Raw genomic sequence first — 21581 nt, forward strand, 5'->3', positions numbered from 1 at the left:
CTTTTATAAGGCCTCTGTCAGATGTCAGGATGATAGGGCGTGACTTGTATTACATGAGCAAGCATCGGTGAGCATTTTTCCTGTCACCCATTGTGAGAGAAATGACTGCTGCTTTTGTCACAGCTGACTTGCCTCCTGTATCCGGACTCCGGAGTATGAAAGTCTACTTCCCTTTTTTGCAGGATAGATGAAACAATAAAATGAACAGCGTTGAGATTTTATGCAGGAAGTCGTGATGTCACCATCTCAGGACATACCCATCAGTAAGCAGGCGTGTAGGTTACCTGCTGCAGTTTAAACCCCCACTAAATCAAAAATGAGGCAGATTTTGATAGCACATTATTAGTGTATCATCTGATCTATTGTAGATGAAGAGCATTACTGCACCTATCTCAGCCCACCTAGTGCTGTAAATGTACCCACCTTCCTCTCGCCGGTCCATGTGGGCAGGGGTTTACTTACACCACATTTGTAACATTATACTCAATTTAAAGGGAACCTTTAAATTTAAAGGGAACAGTTTAAATTACCTGGGTCTTCTTCCAACCCCCATGTAGTCCTTCAGGTCCCATAATGTCATCCTAGTCCACTGTGTTCCTGCGCAGGCAGGCAGCCTTTTGACCACTGTTCAGGTCTGCATTCTGCAGGTCTCTGGAAGAGAGACCTTTTGTCAGTTGTGCAGCTTGCTGCTGAGGAATTTGCATACGTTTGTCATGCAGATTGCCTAGCTACATCCTTTGTGGGTTTGCTCTATAAAGAGCTAGGTTTCCCACAGTAAGTGGCTGGTCATAAGAGTTAGTTCCTGTGTAACACTTGCCTGGAGTGTCAGCCTTGCTCTTTGTTTGAAGATTAGCCTAGAGTAATTCCTGGAACTGCACTAGGCAGTTTCCCTAGTGCAGTTAGGATTGCATTATTTGTATTGCCTGTTCTGTCTGTCTGTGGGGTGCTAACCAGAGCAGCGGTTGTTACTGGTAGGCCCCTCTGTTCTGTTGTTGTCTTACTTGGATCGCACTCGCTCTGACGGTAAGAGCAGTGGATCGTATCTCTTACGCATTCCTGTTTTCGTGTGTCTGTCTTGTCTGCTACGACCGCTTGCTGGAGGCTCGGTGAGGTAACCGTTAAGCAAGCGCTCGCGTCCTCTGTTTCATGTTTGTTTGTCGGTGGTTAGTTAGGCGTGCTTGTTTTTGTTGTGCTTATCACGCGGGGACCGTGCACTGTTGCGAATGAGTGCGGTGTTCGCGTTTAGCTAGCGTTTGTTGTTTTCCTTGTCTCCTCATTGTATGATTTGCTGTGCCTTTGCTACTCTCGTGCTCTGCCTTGCTGTAGCCTTGTGTCACCTCTGGCAATCGCCTCTCCCGCAATTGCGTTCTTGCTTCACATCTGCTGTTGTGTATGCACCGTCGCGGGTTGGCGACTGGTTTGGTGCACACACATACAATCTGTCCCTTTGCTCAATCTCTTTCAGGGCTATCTTGCCTTGCGTTTCTTCCCTTCATACAATTCCTGTCTGGCGTGTGTGGCAGGGCAGAGGAGCTGTTCCTCTGCACTCCGCAGCTCCATCTGTCGACAGGAATTTCCCTCTACAGGTGCATTGCACCTTTTGCTGGGTTTCCGCAAATTACACGCTTGTGGAGGATTTCCGCAGTGTCAGCGCACGTCTTGTGCGCTGATCACGGAGAGAATTCCACAATCGTTACAGTTCCACTCTGCATCTCTGAAAGCTGTCCAACTGAGCCCTGTGGTAGGCTACTGTGCCCTCATGGTCTAGGCCTCCATCGTGCTCTTGTGGCTGGGAGTGTTGCAAGTTTTAGCTTTTCATCTTGTTCTTTCCTGTTAGCATTCCTGTAAAGCAAAAGTCCCACCTCACAATGTACACACATGGGGGTTAGCTCACAAACTTTTTCTCATGAATTATTTCACCTTACAGCAAACTTGAAGTAAAATTAAAAAAAAAAAAAAAAACAGATACACACCTATGGAGAGGGAAGGCTGTGGTTCCTATAGAGCCTTCCCGTTCCTCTCCTGGTCCCCTCATTCCAGCCCTGTCCCTTCCATTAGCAATGTTTGACTGATGGGTCGAAGACTGCTCTGTGCTGCTGCGGGAGTCTTCAGAAGTCTTTGGGAGCCCATGTGCTCCCGATGACAGTCAGCTCCATACTGCGCTTGCACGAGCGTGCCTCTCTCACGCACTCTTACATGGGCAGTACAAAGCTGTACGTCTTTGAGAGCAAAAACTTCCGAAACCTCCTGCGCCTGGGGATTCAAAGGACGGTGACATTGCAGGAATGAGAGGAATGGAAAAGCTCTATAGGACCCAGAGCCTTCCCTCTCCATAGGTGAGTATTTGGTGTTTTTTTTTATTTTTTTTAATTTAAGGTCAGGTTCACTCTGCAGTTAGAATTATCCCATAGTGCTGGCGATCAACAAAGCACTGAAAAGCTCCCGAGTGTCAACCAACCCTTACTTCAGGTTGCTTTAACTGCTTTTCTAACTTATTGTATATTCCGGCGTATAAGACGACTGGGCGTATAAGATGAACCCCCCCAACTTTTCCAGTTAAAATATAGAGTTTGGGATATACTCACGTATACTCACGTACAAGACTACCCCTCTTCCAACGTACACCAAATAAAGATTAAAAAAACCATCATATGCTGGTGCTATGTATGAACAGATACTGGTGCTGTACTGTATGTGGTACCCGGTATATAACAGTATACAGGGGATTGACTGGTTGGATTGGTCAAACTCTGCCTAAGCAGATAGGTCAACTCTCCCTAAGCGGATTGGTCAGGTCTCCCTGTTTATCAGGTATGGAATAATAGATTGCGCTGTGCCCATAAACACGCCTCTTTCACCCTTCTGGCCCACCATTGTAACTTATTTACCTCCTTCTCTGCCTCTCAGATCTCACACAAGTGCACCTGCGCCGCTTCACTACAGTCCTCAGTAGCAAGATCTGAGAGGAAGTAAGGTAACAGGATAGGGCGTGTCACCCGGCATCAATGACACCCGGCGTATAAGACGACCCCTGACTGTTCAGAAGATTTTCAAGGATTAAAAAGTAGTCTTATACGCCAGAATATACACCTATATACAATCTTTTAAATACCTAACAAATAAAAAAACTTTAAAAATAAAGCAACAAGAGGAATTTCAAACTTATGAGTATTTTCTATTTAGTAAAAAAACGCTGAAAATATATTTTGCAATTGACTAGTTTGTGTTCCTCAGTTTTTACACTTTTAGGGCCCATTCACACCTGAGCGGGAATCGCACGATTCCCGCTCGCGGCAAACCGCTAGCGGTTCTGCAAGAACCGCTACACATTGTAGCCAGTGGCCGTGTTCTCACTGCCGCGGTTGCGGTTAGCGATAACCGCAACCGCGTTGCATGCAGCGGTTTGCCGGCGACGAGCGTTCCGCGATTTGCGATCGTGATTAGCGTGCATAGCACGCTAATCGCGATCGCTCCAAAACCGCCGCAGTGTCCAGTGATTTTTCCGCGCTAATCGCGGGAAAATCACTCCCGCAGAACGCCGGCGGTAATCGCCGGCGTTCTGCGATTGTAAGTGTGAATGGGCCCTTATGGGCGGTCGCAGAGTGGCACCCCCAGGACTGCCTAACACCGATTCGTGTCAAGAGCAGTAGGCGCATCCTCGCTGAAACAGCCTGCCAGCCGCAATTGGAACTGGCAGGCTGTTAAGGGGGAAAGAAACAGTTATTTTCTTTTGTACAGTGCAGCAATCTAGCGCAGCGCTGTACAGTGGACAGCTCTGTCACTTATCTGTCCCCTGGAGTGGCTCACAATCAGATTCCTCTCATAGGCTGATGCCTATGAGAGGTGATCATAGTTCTGGATCTCGGAAGGAGGGAAGAAAATTAAAAAAAAAATTGCATATTTTATAGAATAAAAAAAAACTATTTAAAGTAATAAAAATGACATGGCAGTAGAAAGCTCTGATAGTGGGTAGAAATTAATTTGGCTGCTAAGTTGTATGGCCGAGTAATAAACTGTTAAAGCTGCAGAGTGCTGAATTGTAAAAAATAGCCTGGTCACTGGGGGATGGTAAGCCTTTGGTTCCTCAAAGGGAAGATCTGAGGGAAAAAAAAAACAAGATCTACTTACCTAGGGCTTCCAGCCCCGGCAGCCGATATGTCCCTCGCCGCAGCTCCGGTGTCCCCTCTGTTGCAGATGCTCGCTAGGTCCGGCATCTTCTGCGCCTGCGCGAGCGCGCCACTCATAATCGTGCTCACGTGGTCTGGAGCACCCTGCGCAGGCGCAGAAGTACTGCGGTCACGTACATGCGCTGGGGCGCACACAGCGTAGATTCTACATCATAACACCTACAGCTGCACTAATTGGGATGTAGAATCTATGTAATGAAACGAGAAGCCGTTAAAGTGAGAAATAGATAAAAGCCTATATTCAATTCACCTTTTCTCCTAGGAGATTATTTTTCATGTTGTGTTTAAAATAATTTTTGCAATCTGCAATTGAAAAAGTACCAAGAAGTAGGTGAAAAAGTCAAAGGTCAAAATTATTATGAGTATTTTCTTGCTTGCTGGTGGCTTAAATGCTGTGCAGCCAGCCAATCCCCATGCAGGTGACAGGGATGGAAGCCACATGTGCCCCAGTGTCTGTTGCATTGGTCTTTATACATTGGCCACCTTTCAAATATCCTATTGTCACTTTATTGCTGTCTGTTTCATTCCATGTAATGTGACTGACAATTTTATGGAATAAGAATAGCCCTGTAGGCAGATCTGTTAGGTCTTTTTGTTATTTTACTTTCCATTTATCTTTATTTCAACAATAAAAGGGAGAAAGAAAGATAAGATAAAACCGGTCCACACAATATAGAGACAGCATGGCTACAGAGCCAAACGATAATTGCACATGGCAAAGTGTGACCTTTAAAGAGGAACTCCAGTGAAAACAATGTAATAAAAAAATGCTTCATTTTTACAATAATTATGTATACATGATTTAGTCAGTGTTTGCCCATTGTAAAATATTTTAAATCCCTGATTTATGTTCTGACATTTATCACATGGTGACATTTTTACTGCTGGCAAGTGATGTAGCTGCTGCTTGCTGTTTTGGCAGTTGGAAACAGCTGTAAACAGCTATTTCCCACAATGCAACATGGTTCACAAACAGGAAACTGCCAAGAGTACGTACTCAGAATTTCTTTGTGGGAGGGGTTTCACCACAATATCAGCCATACAGCGCCCCCTGATGGTCTGTTTGTGAAAAGGAATAGATTTCTCATGTAAAAGGGGTATCAGCTACTGACTGGGATAAAGTTCAATTCTTGGTCGGAGTTTCTCCTTAAGCAGTATCATTTAATTTGTGTTAATCACGTGTAGCCAATATTTGCTTACGGGGATGAGTTGGCAACAGTAGCCAACTTGATAGTACAAAGATTAAAGTGTACGTGAGGCGACATGTGACATGATGAGCTAAACGTGTATGTACAGAGCAAAACATATCAATAACCAGGCTGTTCTACTTGTTATTTTATTACCTTTACTAACGACATAGCATATCAATAATATACAAACTGTTCATAAGAATCATGAAACAAACATATGACATATCACGTCTTTACAAATTGGAGAATGATGCTCCGAACATACTGAAAATTAGTCATAACATAAATTACCAAAATGATGTTATTCAGTGAGCACAGATAGAAAAGTATACAAAAGAGATTTTTGACCCAATCACATACTCCCAATAGATTATACAATTCAAAGATGGCCAGAAATCTCTGCCCATAACTAGTTTATAATATCCCTAGGCTTATAGTCCTGTCTGTCCCTTTGAATTAAATCACTGCTCCATATCAGTTTCTTATCCACTAACTTCCATCGTTGTCTATCTATATTCTCTCAAGTTTTATAGCCTTGAATTGGAGATGGAAATCTTTAAGTTAAGTTATAAGTAGGTTCAGAAGCAAGAATAACGGAACAGAAACAAGAAAAACAAAGTAGACCAAAGGAAAACAAAAAAAAAGAGAAAAAAAACTTTTAAAACCAAAACTAAATTGCACCTCAAGATACACCCCTGCATCCCTGGTTGCCCCACTTCCCCTCATTCCTCGGCCCACCTCTCCTAGCTAATTCACCTCAATATCAAATCTCTAATTTGCCTAAATATCCCCCAATTTTGCCTTTCAAGTACCATGTAGTGTTCTCATAGAAACTCATCAAACAAATAATCTGATCTCTATTATAAGTTTTTTCTATAAAGGATTGCCAAGCTATAAAAACATTTCCCACCGTTTTAGATTTTTGTCTTTCCAAATTCAAACACTCCAGCAGTAAGAGATGTCTCAATAAGTCTTTTAAATCACTAATTGTGGGTGAGGAGTTACCTAGCCATCTTTTCATCACTGCTTTTTTAGCTGCTAACAGTACCATATGCTCAAACTTCCTTATGGACGGTATACTTTAATTTCCCCCTTTTCCCAAGCTGTGAAATATACAATACACTACATCGATTTGTCTGTCATGACCCGTTATGGAGTCAGAAAAGGATAATACCTCTGCCCAAAATTGTTGAATCGAAGTGCATGCCCACAACATATGGTTTAGGTTGGCAGTACTGTCACCAGTGGGCCAACACTTCTGTGAACCAGGACACAGCATGCAAGATCTCAAAGTACTTATTCTTAAGGGTAACTTCAAAAATGAACACGCAAGAAAGATTTCTGAGTACAAATTTATGAAAATGTTCAAGACATTAACAGAAGGGTTAAAGTGAACCTAAAGTCCCCCCAAAAAAACGAGATGAACTCACCTGGGGCTTCCCTCAGCCCCCAGCAGACGATCGGTGCCCTCGCAGCTCCGCTCCGATGCCTCTGGACCCGCCGGCGAGCACTTCCGGTTTGGCCGTCACCGGCCGACAGGCATGGGAACGCGAGTGATTGTTCGCGTTCCCAGCCTGTATATCGCCCCCTATGCTGCTATTGCGACCTCCTGGCCGCAATAGCAGCATAAGGGGCGATATACAGGCTGGGAACGCGAACAATCACTCGCGTTCCCATGCCTGTCGGCCGGTGACGGCCAAACCGGAAGTGCTCGCCGGCGGGTCCAGAGGCATCGGAGCGGAGCTGCGAGGGCACCGATCGTCTGCTGGGGGCTGAGGGAAGCCCCAGGTGAGTTCATCTCGTTTTTTTTTGGGGACTTTAGGTTCACTTTAAATTGTGGAACGGGATTCATGACTCATATTATGTAACGTGATTGACTTGGCTTCATGATCTTCAGAAATCTGCTAGATTTCATATTTGCTTGCATGAGATCACTGGCTCCAGCCTGCTGATCACCTGACATCGAACTTATAAACAGTAACCAGCACAACTGCCATCTACGTGATTACTATTTACCTACATCAGTGTCACTTCAGCTAACATCTGGAAATATGCCTGAAGAAGGGGACTAGATCCCAGAAAGCTTGCATTATTTAACTTTATCAGTTAGCCATTAAAAGGTATTACTTTTACAAGACTGTTTTTTTCTACCTACATACAGTACTGTCTTGACATTTTGGGCACACCACCATGTCATTATCATCTGCGTGTTTATAAGGCCCAGTAATGGGGATATATGCCCTATGAACTGTTTTCAAATACATCTCTCTCCAGTCTTCTTCTAATATCGCTTGTCTGACTTTTACCCATCCCTCTTTAATATGATCAATCATTTCCTTTTTAGGGACCTTTGCCAATTCTGCTCATTTCTGGTAATGATGGGAGCGCCCCTTAGTAGATTTTTGGGTTTCCCTCAGGAATAAGTAAAGCCATGAGAGAGATTGTTTTTCCTATTTTCCTAGGGATTGCCCAAAAGTTCAAAAAAGCGTGGATTTGATGCCACTTTACCATCTTTCCCTAAAGTCTCTGCTGCATAACTTTGTAACTGCTTATAATAAAAAACATGGGATGGAGGAATATAATATTTTGTCATAGCCATCTGAAAAGAAAACAACCTGCCTTCAGAGTCTAAAAGGTCACCCAATTGTTTTATACCCCTCGTAACCCAATTAGAGTAGGCACCATGCATGTCTCCCGGGGCGAATCCTGGGTTTCCAACCAAAGGCGCCGTGCATGATAAGTGTCCCAATAACGTATATTTTTTTCTGACTTCCCTCCTTGTTATTAAAATATCTCTTAATAAAAGATTATTTTTTATGTAGTGGGGTAATTTCCTAAGTGGAGTATGTAAGATTCCCTTAAAGGAGTTATCAGGGAAAAAATAATAAAACAAGCGCTACTTACCCAGGGCTTCCTCCAGCCCCAAGCTCCCAGCATGTCCCTCGCCGCAGCTCCGTCCCAGTCCCTGGCGAGGGTTTTATCAGCAAAAATCGAAGTGTAATAGCTAGTTTCACCCATCCAGTCCATGAGATGATGAAAAATTGCTGCTAGATTATAACTTCTTATATCTGGGAAGTTAAACCTACCTGAGGAATAGTAGCTTTTAGTTTAGAAAGTGCTATTCTAGGCTTTTTTGATTTCTACAGAAATCGTGTAAAAGCTGACTCTAGTAGTTGTATGTCTTTGTGTAGAGTTTGCAGAGGATAAAGTATCCTACTGAAGCTAAACATCTTAATCAATTGAATTCTTCCCATTAGCAATACTGGAAGAGATTCCCATAATTGCAATTCTTTTAAGCCCATATACCTGATCTGCTTGTCTTGGAATTTTAATTCCCAGGTAAATAAGTCAAATAGAAGAGGGGATAGTGGATGTTGCACACCCCTTTCTAAATAAAAAGGTTGACTCAGCCCAGCTGCTAAGGATATTTGTGCCTGTGGGGAGACATGCATGGTGCCGACATATGCTAGGAAATTGCCCGAAAAACCAAACGTTTCTAAAACCTTCATTTGCCACGACCATTCCACACTATTGAAGGCCTTCTCGTCGTCTAGCGCCAAGAAGGCCTCCGATCTTGGTCCCTGAGTTTGAAGCCTATGGTATTCCAACACTGCCAAAGTTTTTTTAATATTCGTAACAGCGCTTCTACTCGCCACAAAGCCAACTTGTGAAGCATGGATTAAATATGGCAAGAATTGAGCCAATCTATCAGATAACATTTTTGATAATAATTTGAAGTACAAATTGAGCAATGTGATTGGTCTATAGGATGTTGGATCAGTTATTTATTTTCCTGGTCTGGGTAGTAGTTTTATAAATGCGTCGTTGGCTGTGCCTGGGAAGACACACTGCTGGTACATATGATTAAACAGTCCTGTAAAAGTGACATTGACTTTGGATTTTAAAAGCTTGTAAAATTCGGCTGATAAGCCATCCAGACCTGGGGCTTACTTGTTTTATTTTGCTGCCTGAAAGAGTTAATTTCCAGGCATGGAAGTGGCAGCTTCTGTCTTGTCAGTACCTTGTTGGGAATATAGTAAGCAGCACCGATAAGCAAATTACAGCCATAAAAGTTTTCTTGGCAGAATACAACTTCTGATGGCAGAGCAAGATAAAATACGTGAGCTGTTCACCTTTTTCTAACTCTGGGACACTTAATATGATGCCACTGATTATAGACAGTAAAACATTCAACCTACTTTGTAAATGTTTAAATATTTAAAAAAAGAAAACCCCGGGATACTTAAAAAATTTGCTACAGATGCTAACTGTACATCATATGCCCAAATAGTGATGAACTATGGCATATGTGGTATCATTTTAACCAGGACAAGCAACATAATATGTTTTTAAGTGTTTTATAACTGTGGCACTTGCCATGTTAAAATGAATATGGAGGAAAAAATGTGTATTTTCTGCATTTAGGTCTATTTTCCCCCTGTAAAATGCCTATAAAATGAAACGTTTTTTGGAATAAAACATTACCCAAAGAAAGCCTGCATTGTCCCAAAATAAAACCAATATATGTATTGCTGTGAGGGCATAAGTAATAAAAAAAAAAAAAGTTACTGCTGTGTCAATAGTGATACAGCTGAAATGCTGAAATTATCAGGAATATTAAGGGGTAAAACCCCAGGAATGCAAAGTGGTTAAATCTCCCATTAACTAGAGTGACACAGTCTATTTTCCTATACCTCTTGTAAAGATATGTCAGTGCTTGTGTTTCAGCCATGACTAGGGGGTCATATTCAGATATTTCATTTATTTTGTGTTGTGGAGAATGCCGCAAGAGGAGTGAGAACACCGAATATCCAAGGAACTCCGGCACGGCATGTCACTGCTGGACTCTCCAGAGAGACAGTGGGTGTTGGAGTCCCATAATTTCCACTTCAGGGCCGATTCACACTGCACAGATCAAAAAACTGATCCATGTAAAAACGAATCCATCCAACGGATCAGTTTTTATTGGGCATCAGTTTTTCATCCAAGACCCTCCGTTCCATTACTGCGTGGTCAATGTGACACCTCCATCAATCTGGTAAGAACACGGCCGCACCAAACTTGCAGTCCGTTCGGCAAAACGGATCCGTTTGAACAGAGCAATGTGAACAGATCCAATAGATAAGCATAGAATCCATTCATATCTGTTACGATCTAATACGTTTAGTGCCGTTTAATGGACTATTATTAATGCTAGTGTGAACTGACACTTGGGGCCTGATTCACAAAGCGGTGCAAACACTTTGCACGCCTGTGAAAAGCCCTTTATCACGCCTAAACTTAGTTTAGGCGTGATCTGAAGGAATTCGCGCGAACTCCCGCGCGCTACGCGCGCAGCACACCGTGCTTTGCGCGAAGTGCCCATTAAGCCCTATGGGACTTTGAGCGCGTGCAGACGCGCGTACGCGCGGAAACTTCGCGCGAGTTAGAGCACAAAGCGGTGATAACTTTGCTGGTGCAAAGGTTATCACGCCTAAAGTCTTTTAGGCGTGATAACTGAGTTATCACCGCTTTGTAAATCGAGCCCTTAGACTTGCTTTTTTATATCTGGGTGGACTGTCCCTTTAAGCTGTATTTTAAGAGGAACTCCAGTGAACATTTTACTGTTGGCAGGTGATGTAGCTGCTGCATGGTTTTTGGCAGTTGGAAACAGCTGTAACAGCTATTTCCCCCAATGCAACAAGGTTCACAGACAGGAAACTGCCCAAAAAAGTACGTATTTTTCTTGTGGGAGGGGTTTCTTGTGGGAGGGGTTTCACCACAATATCAGTCATACAGCGCCCCCTGATGATCCGTTCGGGAAAAGGAATACCGTAGATTTCTCATGTAAAAGGGGGTATCAGCTACTGATTGGGATAAAGTTCAATTTTTGGTCGGAGTTCCTCTTTAAGGGTCCTTTTACACTACATCAGTTTTTGTCAGTTATAACAACAGCTCAGGTGAAGGTAATGCTCATCTTTTCCTATGGCGCAGTTCACATTTTACGCGTTTTAACTGTTTTTCACAGTGAACTGCTATGGAATGTTAGAACACATCAGTTTTTCGGTGTATAGTGTAAAAGAGGCCTAAGGCTAAATCCAGTAGTATTACAGAGAGCTTGGTTTAATGAAGAATGCTAATTTGTGTATTTTATAAAATTATAGTTAAAATGTTCCTAAGCAGTTCTTTAACCTGCATATCTTAATGACTAGTGGGCATTGACACAAAACCACCTGACGCTAAGTTCATTTTTAACCTTGAATAACTGCTAGGTTGTCGGGATCTGATCTGTCTTGTGCATTGGAGGTTCCCGTTGTGTAATCAGTACAATGAGTGATTGAACAATAGTAATTCCCTTACTTTATTATCCACAACCAGCTCTGCAGGGAAGCTGTCCATATTTTCTACTACCTTTTGTCATACAGAAGGGCACCTTGTTCTTTCACATTCAGACTCTATCCCACTGTAATTGGCTACATAAATTAGTGTATTTTAAAGTTTGAACAATTTGCCATTTCCTCTGTTCATCTACAAGCTCTGAATACTGAGTAGCTAGCAAGGGACAAAGGTGTAATATATATGCAGCGCTTCAGATTAGATTGCAGTACTCAGTGGCCACTTAAATAATTTTGTCAGCACTGGAACATTTTAATAAGTTAATATCACAGCCCATCGGACGGTGCGTTCAAGAGCATTCTCAAGAACATTTAAAATTTTCTGAGCGCAACTGCAAACCAAGGTCTTTTGAATGGTGGGAATTTATAAGAGCTGAAGATAGCTACGCAGAGTCCAGAGGCCAAATATGGTCAGGAATGGACATACGTGATCCCACAATCTTGCCATGGATTTATTATAGGAGCATGTTATGCATTGTTTAAAGAATGTACACTTTGAGGATAGAGCATTCATGATCAATTAAGACAGTATTGCAATATTACCAGCCATTAAACTGTGACTCCACCACATTGTCTTCTCGGTGCTGCTGCAGAAGTGCTTGATCCAGGATTGCTGGTACAGTAGCAAGAAAAAGTATGTGAACCCTTTGGAATTATATGGATTTCTGCACAAATTGGTCATAACATGTGATCTGATCTTCATCTAAGTCACAACCATAGACAATCACAGTCTACTTAACCACTTCCCGACCGCCTAACGCACAGAGGCGGCCGGGAAGTGGACCCCGCAAGGACCGCCATATAGACAAATGGCGGCGGTCCTTGTAGGGGCATGGGCGGAGCGATCGCGTCATCCGTGACGCGATCCTCCGCCTGACGCCGCTCACCCGCCACAGCATCCCGCCGGCCATACGGAAGCGACGGCGGGATGTAAAACCGACGATCGCCGCATACAAAGTGTATAATACACTTTGTAAAGTTTACAAAGTGTATTATACAGGCTGCCTCCTGCCCTGGTGGTCCCAGTGTCCGAGGGACCACCAGGGCAGGCTGCAGCCACCCTAGTCTGCACCAAGCACACTGATTTTACCCCCCCCCCTGCCCCCTCAGGACCCCCCCCTGCCCACCCCCCAGACCCCTGTTTGCACCCAATCACCCCCCTAATCACCCATCAATCACTCCCTGTCACTATCTGTCAATGCTATTTTTTTTATCCCCCCCTGCCCCCTCCTGATCACCCCCCACCCCTCAGATTCTCCCCAGACCCCCCCCCCCCCCCCAGACCCCCCCCCCCCCCCCTGTGTACTGTATGCATCTATCCCCCTGATCACCTGTCAATCACCCATCAATCACCCATCAATCACCCCCTGTCACTGCCACCCATCAATCAGCCCCTAACCTGCCCCTTGCGGGCAATCTGATCACCCACCCACACCAATAGATCGCCCGCAGATCCGACATCAGATCACCACCCAAGCGCAGTGTTTACATCTATTCTCTCCTCTGAACACCCACTAATTACCCATCAATCACCCATCAATCACCCCCTATCACTACCTGTCACTGTTACCCATTAGATCAGACCCTAATCTGCCCCTTGCGGGCACCCAATCACCCACCTACATGCTCAGATTGCCCTCAGACCCCCCCTTATCAATTCGCCAGGGCATTATTTACATCTGTCCTTCCCTGTAATAACCCACTGATCACCTGTCAATCACCCATCAATCACCCCCTGTCACTGCCACCCATCAATCACCCCCTGTCACTGCCACCCATCAATCAGCCCCTAACCTGCCCCTTGCGGGCAATCTGATCACCCACCCACACTAATAGATCGCCCGCAGATCCGACATCAGATCACCACCCAAGCGCAGTGTTTACATCTATTCTCTCCTCTAAACACCCGCTAATTACCCATCAATCACCCCCTATCACCACCTGTCACTGTTACCCATCAGATCAGACCCTAATCTGCCCCTTGCGGGCACCCAATCACCCGCCTACACGCTCAGATTGCCCTCAGACCCCCCCTTATCAATTCGCCAGGGCATTGTTTACATCTGTCCTTCCCTGTAATAACCCACTGATCACCTGTCAATCACCTGTCAATCACCCATCAATCACCCCCTGTCACTGCCACCCATCAATCACCCCCTGTCACTGCCACCCATCAATCAGCCCCTAACCTGCCCCTTGCGGGCAATCTGATCACCCACCCACACTAATAGATCGCCCGCAGATCCGACATCAGATCACCACCCAAGCGCAGTGTTTACATCTGTTCTCTACCCTAAACACCCACTAATTACCCATCAATCACCCCCTGTCACTGCTACCTATCAGATTAGACCCCTATCTGCCCCTAGGGCACTCAATCACCCGCCCACACCCTTAGAACGCCCTCAGACCCCAGCCCTGATCACCTCGCCAGTGCATTGCTTGCATCTATTCCCCCCTCTAATCACACCTTGAGACATCCATCAATCACCTCCTGTCACCCCCTAGCACACCTACCCATCAGATCAGGCCCTAATTTGCCCCGTGTGGGCTCCTGATCACTCGGCCAAACCCTCAGATCCCCCTCAGACCCCCTTCCGATCACCTCCCCAGTGCATTGATTGCATCTATTTTCCCCTCTAACCACCCCCTGAGACACCCTCAATCACCTCCTGTCACCCCCCTAGCACTCCTATCCATCAGATCAGGCCCAATACAACTTGTCATCTAAAAGGCCACCCTGCTTATGACCGGTTCCACAAAATTCGCCCCCTCATAGACCACCTGTCTTCAAAATTTGCAGATGCTTATACCCCTGAACAGTCATTTTGAGACATTTGGTTTCCAGACTACTCACGGTTTTGGGCCCGTAAAATGCCAGGGCGGTATAGGAACCCCACAAGTGACCCCATTTTAGAAAAAAAGACACCCCAAGGTATTCTGTTAGGTGTATGACGAGTTCATAGAAGATTTTATTTTTTGTCAAAAGTTAGCGGAAATTGATATTTATTGTTTTTTTTCACAAAGTGTCATTTTTCACTAACTTGTGACAAAAAATAAAATCTTCTATGAACTCACCATACTCCTAACGGAATACCTTGGGGTGTCTTCTTTCTAAAATGGGGTCACTTGTGGGGTTCCTATACTGCCCTGGCATTTTAGGGGCCCTAAACCGTGAGGAGTAGTCTACAAAACAAATGCCTTAAAATGACCTGTGAATAGGACGGTGGGCCCCTTAGCGCACCTAGGCTGCAAAAAAGTGTCACACATGTGGTATCGCCGTACTCAGGAGAAGTAGTATAATGTGTTTTGGGGTGTATTTTTACACATAACCATGCTGGGTGGGAGAAATCTCTCTGTAAATGGACAATTGTGTGTAAAAAAAAATCAAAAGATTGTCATTTACAGAGATATTTCTCCCACCCAGCATGGGTATGTGTAAAAATACACCACAAAACACATTATACTACTTCTCCTGAGTACGGCGGTACCACATGTGTGGCACTTTTTTACACCCTAAGTGCGCTAAGGGGCCCAAAGTCCAATGAGTACCTTTAGGATTTCACAGGTCATTTTGCAACATTGTTGGTTTCAAGACTACTCCTCACGGTTTAGGGCCCCTAAAATGCCAGGGCAGTATAGGAACCTCACAAATGACCCCATTCTAGAAAGAAGACACCCAAAGGTATTCCGTTAGGAGTATGGTGAGTTCATAGAAGATTTTATTTTTTGTCACAAGTTAGCGGAAAATTACACTTTGTGAAAAAAAACCAATTAAAATCAATTTCCGCTAACTTGTGACAAAAATAAAATCTTCTATGAACTCACCATACTCCTAACGGAATACCTTGGGGTGTCTTCTTTCTAAAATGACGTCATTAGTGGGGTTCCTATACTGCCCTGGCATTTTAGGGGCCCTAAACCGTGAGGAGTAGTCTTGAAACGAAATTTCTCAAAATGACCTGTGAAATCCTAAAGGTACTCATTGGACTTTGGGCCCCTTAGCGCAGTTAGGGTGCAAAAAAGTGCCACACATGTGGTATCGCCGTACTCAGGAGAAGTAGTATAATGTGTTTTGGGGTGTATTTTTACACATACCCATGCTGGGTGGGAGAAATCTCTCTGTAAATGGACAATTGTGTGTAAAAAAATCAAACAATTGTCATTTACAGAGATATTTCTCCCACCCAGCATGGGTATGTGTAAAAATACACCCCAAAACACATTATACTACTTCTCCTGAGTACGGCAATACCACGTGTGGCACTTTTTTGCAGCCTAACTGCGCTAAGGGGCCCAAAGTCCAATGAGCACCTTTAGGCTTTACAGGGGTGCTTACAATTTAGCACCCCCCAAAATGTCAGGACAGTAAACACACCCCACAAATGACCCCATTTTGGAAAGTAGACACTTTAAGGTATTCAGAGAGGAGCATAGTGAGTCCATGGCAGGTTTCATTTTTTTTGTCGCAAGTTAGAAGAAATGGAAACTTTTTTTTTTTTTGGTCACAAAGTGCCATTTTCCGCTTACTTGTGACAAAAAAATAATATCTTCTATGAACTCACTATGCCTCTCAGTGAATACTTTGGGATGTCTTCTTTCCAAAATGGGGTGATTTGGGGGGTATTTATACTATCCTGGAATTCTAGCCCCTCATGAAACATGAAAGGTGGTCAGAAAAGGCAGAGATGCTGGAAAATGGGAAAATTCACTTTTTGCACCATAGTTTGTAAACGCTATAACTTTTACCCAAACCAATAAATATAGGCTGAATGGGTTTTTTTTTTTATCAAAAACATGTTTGTCCACATTTTTCGCGCTGCATGTATACAGAAATTTTACTTTATTTGAAAAATGTCAGCACAGAAAGTTAAAAAAATCATTTTTTTGCCAAAATTCATGTCTTTTTTGATGAATATAATAAAAAGTAAAAATGGCATCAGCAATCAAATAGCACCAAAAGAAAGCTTTATTAGTGACAAGAAAAGGAGCCAAAATTCATTTAGGTGGTAGGTTGTATGAGCGAGCAATGAAAGCTGCAGTGGTCTGAGTGGAAAAAAAGTGGCCGGTCCTTAAGGGGTAGAAAGCCCTAGGTCCTCAAGTGGTTAATCTAATACCACACAAATACTTAAATAAACTAAAAAAGTGTTTTTATTGAACATACCATATAAACATTCAGAGTGCAAGTGGAAAAAGTATGTATGTATGTAAAGTATGTATGTTATTTAATACCTGGTTGAACCTACTTTGGCAGCAATAATTTCAACCAAACGGAGTAATTCTTGACCATTCCTCTTTACAGAACTGTTTCAGTTCAGCAATATTCTTGGAATGTCCCATGTAAATCGCTTTCTGGGGATCATGCCACAACATCTCAATCGGGTTGAGGTCAGGACTCTGACTGGGCCACTACAGAAGGTGTATTTTCTTCTGTTTAAGCCATTCTGTTGTTGATTTACTTCTATGCTTTGGGTCATTGTCCTGTTGGCGATTACGTGAGCTGAACACACATTGGTAGGAGGGGCTTGCACACATAACATCATGTGGTGGGGCTGGACTAGCAATTTTGTGGGAGTGCCTGGATTAGTTAAGTAACGCCCCTACCTTATTATAAGCAAAATCCATAAAACGAAATATTTTCATTTTTGATCAGGGGCTACTTTTAAGTCTGTTTCAAAGAAAAATGTTAAAGGTAGAATTTCCATTTACTGTTTGATAAATCATTACCTTAGTTATAAGTGGACATGCCCTCTCTGTATGCATTGCATGTTAGGCTTGGCAGAATGATTGCTGAGTACTCAGACTATTACAAGTGCAGTTACCATTTAGTGTCTGATACATCACCTCGCTTATAAGTGGACATGCCCTTTGTGAATTCAGTGCATGTTAGAGTTGACAGACTGAATGTTAAGTACAGATACTGTAATTGAATTTTCATCTTGGCTGCAGGTTGGCTGAACTGCATGGTAACTGTGCAATTTCTACTGCTCTTGTGAGCTTAACCTTTCAGTGTGAGCCTATGTTTACTTAGGTGTAGTGGAAATATTTTAAAATAAGGCTCTGATCAGTAATGATATTAGTGTATCACTGACTTGCTATAAAATTCAGGCCTGTGGCCCACACGGTTTACATCTATTTATTAAAATTATAATGGAGCTAATGTAGAATTTTGGGCCCAAGATCAGTCGCAATCACCGCTATGCCACTTTAGGCAGTGCAGGTTAACAAGGCAGAAATGAAAGGTATTCAGTAGAAGCAGTGGGCTGGATGTCAGAAGCAGGGACCAATTAGATATCAGAAGCAGGGACTGTAGTTATCAGTACAAGCCAAGCGTTACCGCTTATATTGTACGCAATAGAGGGGCAATAATCAGGAATGAAATAATGGGTTTGATTTTGCAAAGCAGTCACTAATATATTCCCTCCTAGTGAAGATTTCTATGCTTCCTTTACCTCCCTATTCGGTAGAGAGGAATATGTGGTTTGCCCAAGCTACCCGAGGGGGTAGGTTCATGTGCATTAGTTATGATAGTTGTTGGATCGTGATCATCATTGCTATCATTTATCTAGCATCTGTACTCCGCTTACAGTATAGCTAAAGTCTTGAAGCCAAAATATGTGAAGTTCCTATCACATAGATGTTAAACAGTTTAGGAGAACATCGATTCATTATAATGTGTTGCTTACAACTTACACCTTAGGCAGTTTACAGTAGCTGGACCAGTCGCTCTCTGCTGTGTTTGTTTTTTTGGTGGCTTTTTTTAATGTCATAAAGCAACTTTAGCAAGGAGTTTTGAATCAGGATGATACCATTTATTGGCTAGCCAATTCCTTGGTTAGCCAATAAATGGTATTATCCTGATTCAAAACTCTTTGCTTTTACTGATGGCTAACACGGTACAACAATCTACTGCTTCTATAAAGCAACTTTGAAATGGGAAATGAAAGATTAGAGACTAACCCCATTAGTGGGCCTCTGGATAGTCCAGAGCTTCCCGGATCTTTCTCCAGCCAGCTGATCCTGTGCTGGGTTCCTTTTAACATATTCAACCCTGCGGATTGAATATGCTTCTTCTGGCCAGGATCACAGCCGCAAACAAGTGCATTCACACTGGGCATGTGCAGGCAAAGTCTGTGCAGGCCCAGTAGAACTAAATCCTTGTGCACTGAGGGGAAAAAAGCTGTGCACAAATGGCTTCGATCTACTAGGCATGACCGTACTTATACATGCCCAGCAATGTGTCCACAGCCTTGCTCGCGGACTGAAGATAAAGCGCAGGGTCCATGGGCTGGAGAAGAACCTGGGAAGCATCTGAACTACCCAGAGATATGACACTACTGAGGTAAGTAGCGAACCTTTTTTTTTAAGCTTCAGGATTGTTTCAATCATTTGCCACGTATTAGTGATTTATATGAGCAGGTGTTGGTTATACTTTGATATCTGCTTTCCTCACGTACTGTATTATATTATGTACAGTATTTATATACCACTGTCATCTTCTGCAACGCTTTACAGAGACTATATTCATGTAATTTACTGACCCTTAGAGCAGCTCTTTTTTTGAATCCAGATCCAAAACTTCTTATTGTACGGTTCTGATACAGTTCTGTATAATGCCTAAAGAAGAAACTTAAAGAGAAGATTTGTGGCTTAAAAAAAAAGAAAATCTACTTACCTGGGGCTTCCAGCCATCCTGAGCCCTCCCAGCAGCTCCACTCCCACCTAGTGGCCTGGAGTCTACTCCGTTGCAGATGGTGACCGGCATCTACTGCACAAGTGTGCGGCCACATCGCCAGCGACCATGCTCATGTAGCCTGGAGCGTTCTGCGCAGGCGCAGTAGTGAGCGCTATAGTGAGTGGCAGCCCACATGAGTGATATTACGAGTGGAGCTCGCGCAGGTGCAGAAGATGCCGACCTTGCGAGACCCCAGGCCACCGGTTGGAAGTGAAGCGGCGGCAAGGGCTCAAGACGGTTGCCAGAGGCTGAAGGAAGTCCCAGGTAAGTAGATTTTATTTTTTTATTTTCCTCGGACCTTCCCTTTAATGTTTTGAAAGCTTGCAATAAACCATGTACAGTTAGAAATTAAAGGTATTACCGGAATCAACGTTTGTTGGTTTGATGTCTGCATTTCTGCTCCTCGACTAACACCGGACCACTCCCGGGGATTTAATCATCCTCCCTTCTTGCTTTCAGCTGCTTCATTTGTGAATAATTATTTTCTTCCTTACAATGCCGATTCACCTATTTTAGTTCCTGGACGTAAAAACTACGTCCAGGAACCATGCGCGCTCCCGATCGCGCTCGTGCACGCACGCTCCCGGCCCGCGGTTCGTTACCCAGGTAATCAGTGAATCGGGCTATGGTGCCCGATCACTGATTCCTCTCCCCCGCTGAAAAAGCGACAGCTTCTCCCGGAAGCTTCGCTTTTTCTGGCTGTAGCGTTCCCCATGCGTCTCTCTAAGCGTATGCTACGCTTAGAGTGACGTCATGTAAACAAACTCATGGCCGCCATCTTGTGGCCAAAAGTAATACTACAACTAAAAGTAAAAAAAATAAAAATCAACACACATTTACATTATAAACCTACTGTTTACATCCCACCCTCCCAAAACTACCCAAATAAAATGTTTAACCACTTTACCCCCAGCGGTACGAATTTCTCCGCCCCTTTTTTCCCACCTAAAAAACCAGGGACGGAGAAATCCGTACCTTCTGCGCTACCGCCGCTGTCCGCGCTCCCGCCGCTCGTGCGCGCGCACCCGCCGCTCGTGCACGCCGCCGCCCTCTCGCCCGGAGATCAATGAACGGGAAAATCCATTCCCGTTCGTTGATCTAGCCCCCGCAATGATCTGCTGCTTCTTTCAGAAACAGCGAGATCATTGTGAGTCTCCCAGCCTCCTACTGCTTCCTGTAAGCGTCCTTCCGGACGCTGACAGGTCGCATGTAAACAAACACTCTGTGGCCATCTTGTGGCCAAATAGTAAACTACACCCTAAAAGCATTTTACATATTCAAACATTACATTTACACAATAAATTAACTCTTTACCTCCCACACTCCCCAATTTTTATTTTTTTTTGTAATTTAAAAAAAAAAAAAAATACAATAAAAAAAAAACATAAATAGTTAGCTTAGGGACTGAAATTTTTAAATATTTATGTCAAGAGGGTATAACACTGTTACTTTATAAACTGCGGGCTTGTAATTAGGGATGGATGCAAAACTGAAAAAAATGCACCTTTATTTCCAAATAAAATATTGTCGCCAAACATTGTGATAGGGACATAATTTAAATGGTTTTATAACCGGGACAAATGGGTTAATACATTTCATGGGTTTTAATTACAGTAGCATGCTTTATTTAAAAACTATAATGGCCGAAAACTGAAAAATAATAATTTTTCCCACATTTTTTCCTATTTCCCCATTAAAACACATTTAGAATAAAATAATTCTTGGCATAATGTCCTACCTAAAGAAAGCCTAATTGGTGGTGAAAAAAACAAGATATAGTTCATTTCATTGGGATAAGTAATAATAAAGTTATAGACGAATGAATGGAAGGAGCGCTGAAAGGTGAAAATTGCTCTGGTGGTCAGGGGGTAAAACCCCTCAGTGGTGAAGTGGTTAATATAAAAAAAACAAAAAACATTACAATAAAAAAAAAACATGTAAATATTTACCTAAGGGTCTAAACTTTTTAAATATCAATGTAAAGATGAAATATTTCTTTTTTTTTTTTTTATTTTAAACATGTAACTAGTGATAGATGCAAAACGGAAAAAATGCACCTTTATTTCCAAATAAAATATTGTCGCCATACATTGTG

The 21581-nt window shown here is 43.2% G+C and overlaps 1 protein-coding gene across 2 annotated transcripts in view; it reads left to right on the forward strand.

Moving 5' to 3' along the window:
- The window catches only part of SCARF2 (scavenger receptor class F member 2), a 307002-nt gene that overhangs the window by 28528 nt on the left and 256893 nt on the right, over window positions 1-21581 (forward strand). The window contains exon 1 of one of the 2 annotated variants that reach the window (XM_068238729.1): window positions 11043-11089. The exons of the other annotated variant lie outside the window; for it this stretch is intronic. Coding sequence (XP_068094830.1) covers window positions 11052-11089 — 38 coding nt within the window. The 5' untranslated portion in view covers window positions 11043-11051. Of the gene's footprint in view, window positions 1-11042; window positions 11090-21581 lie in introns of those variants that run through there. 2 annotated transcript variants of the gene reach the window in all.

The sequence above is a fragment of the Hyperolius riggenbachi genome, chromosome 1 (genome assembly GCF_040937935.1).
Source record: "Hyperolius riggenbachi isolate aHypRig1 chromosome 1, aHypRig1.pri, whole genome shotgun sequence".
NCBI classification, from domain to species: Eukaryota; Metazoa; Chordata; class Amphibia; order Anura; family Hyperoliidae; genus Hyperolius; species Hyperolius riggenbachi.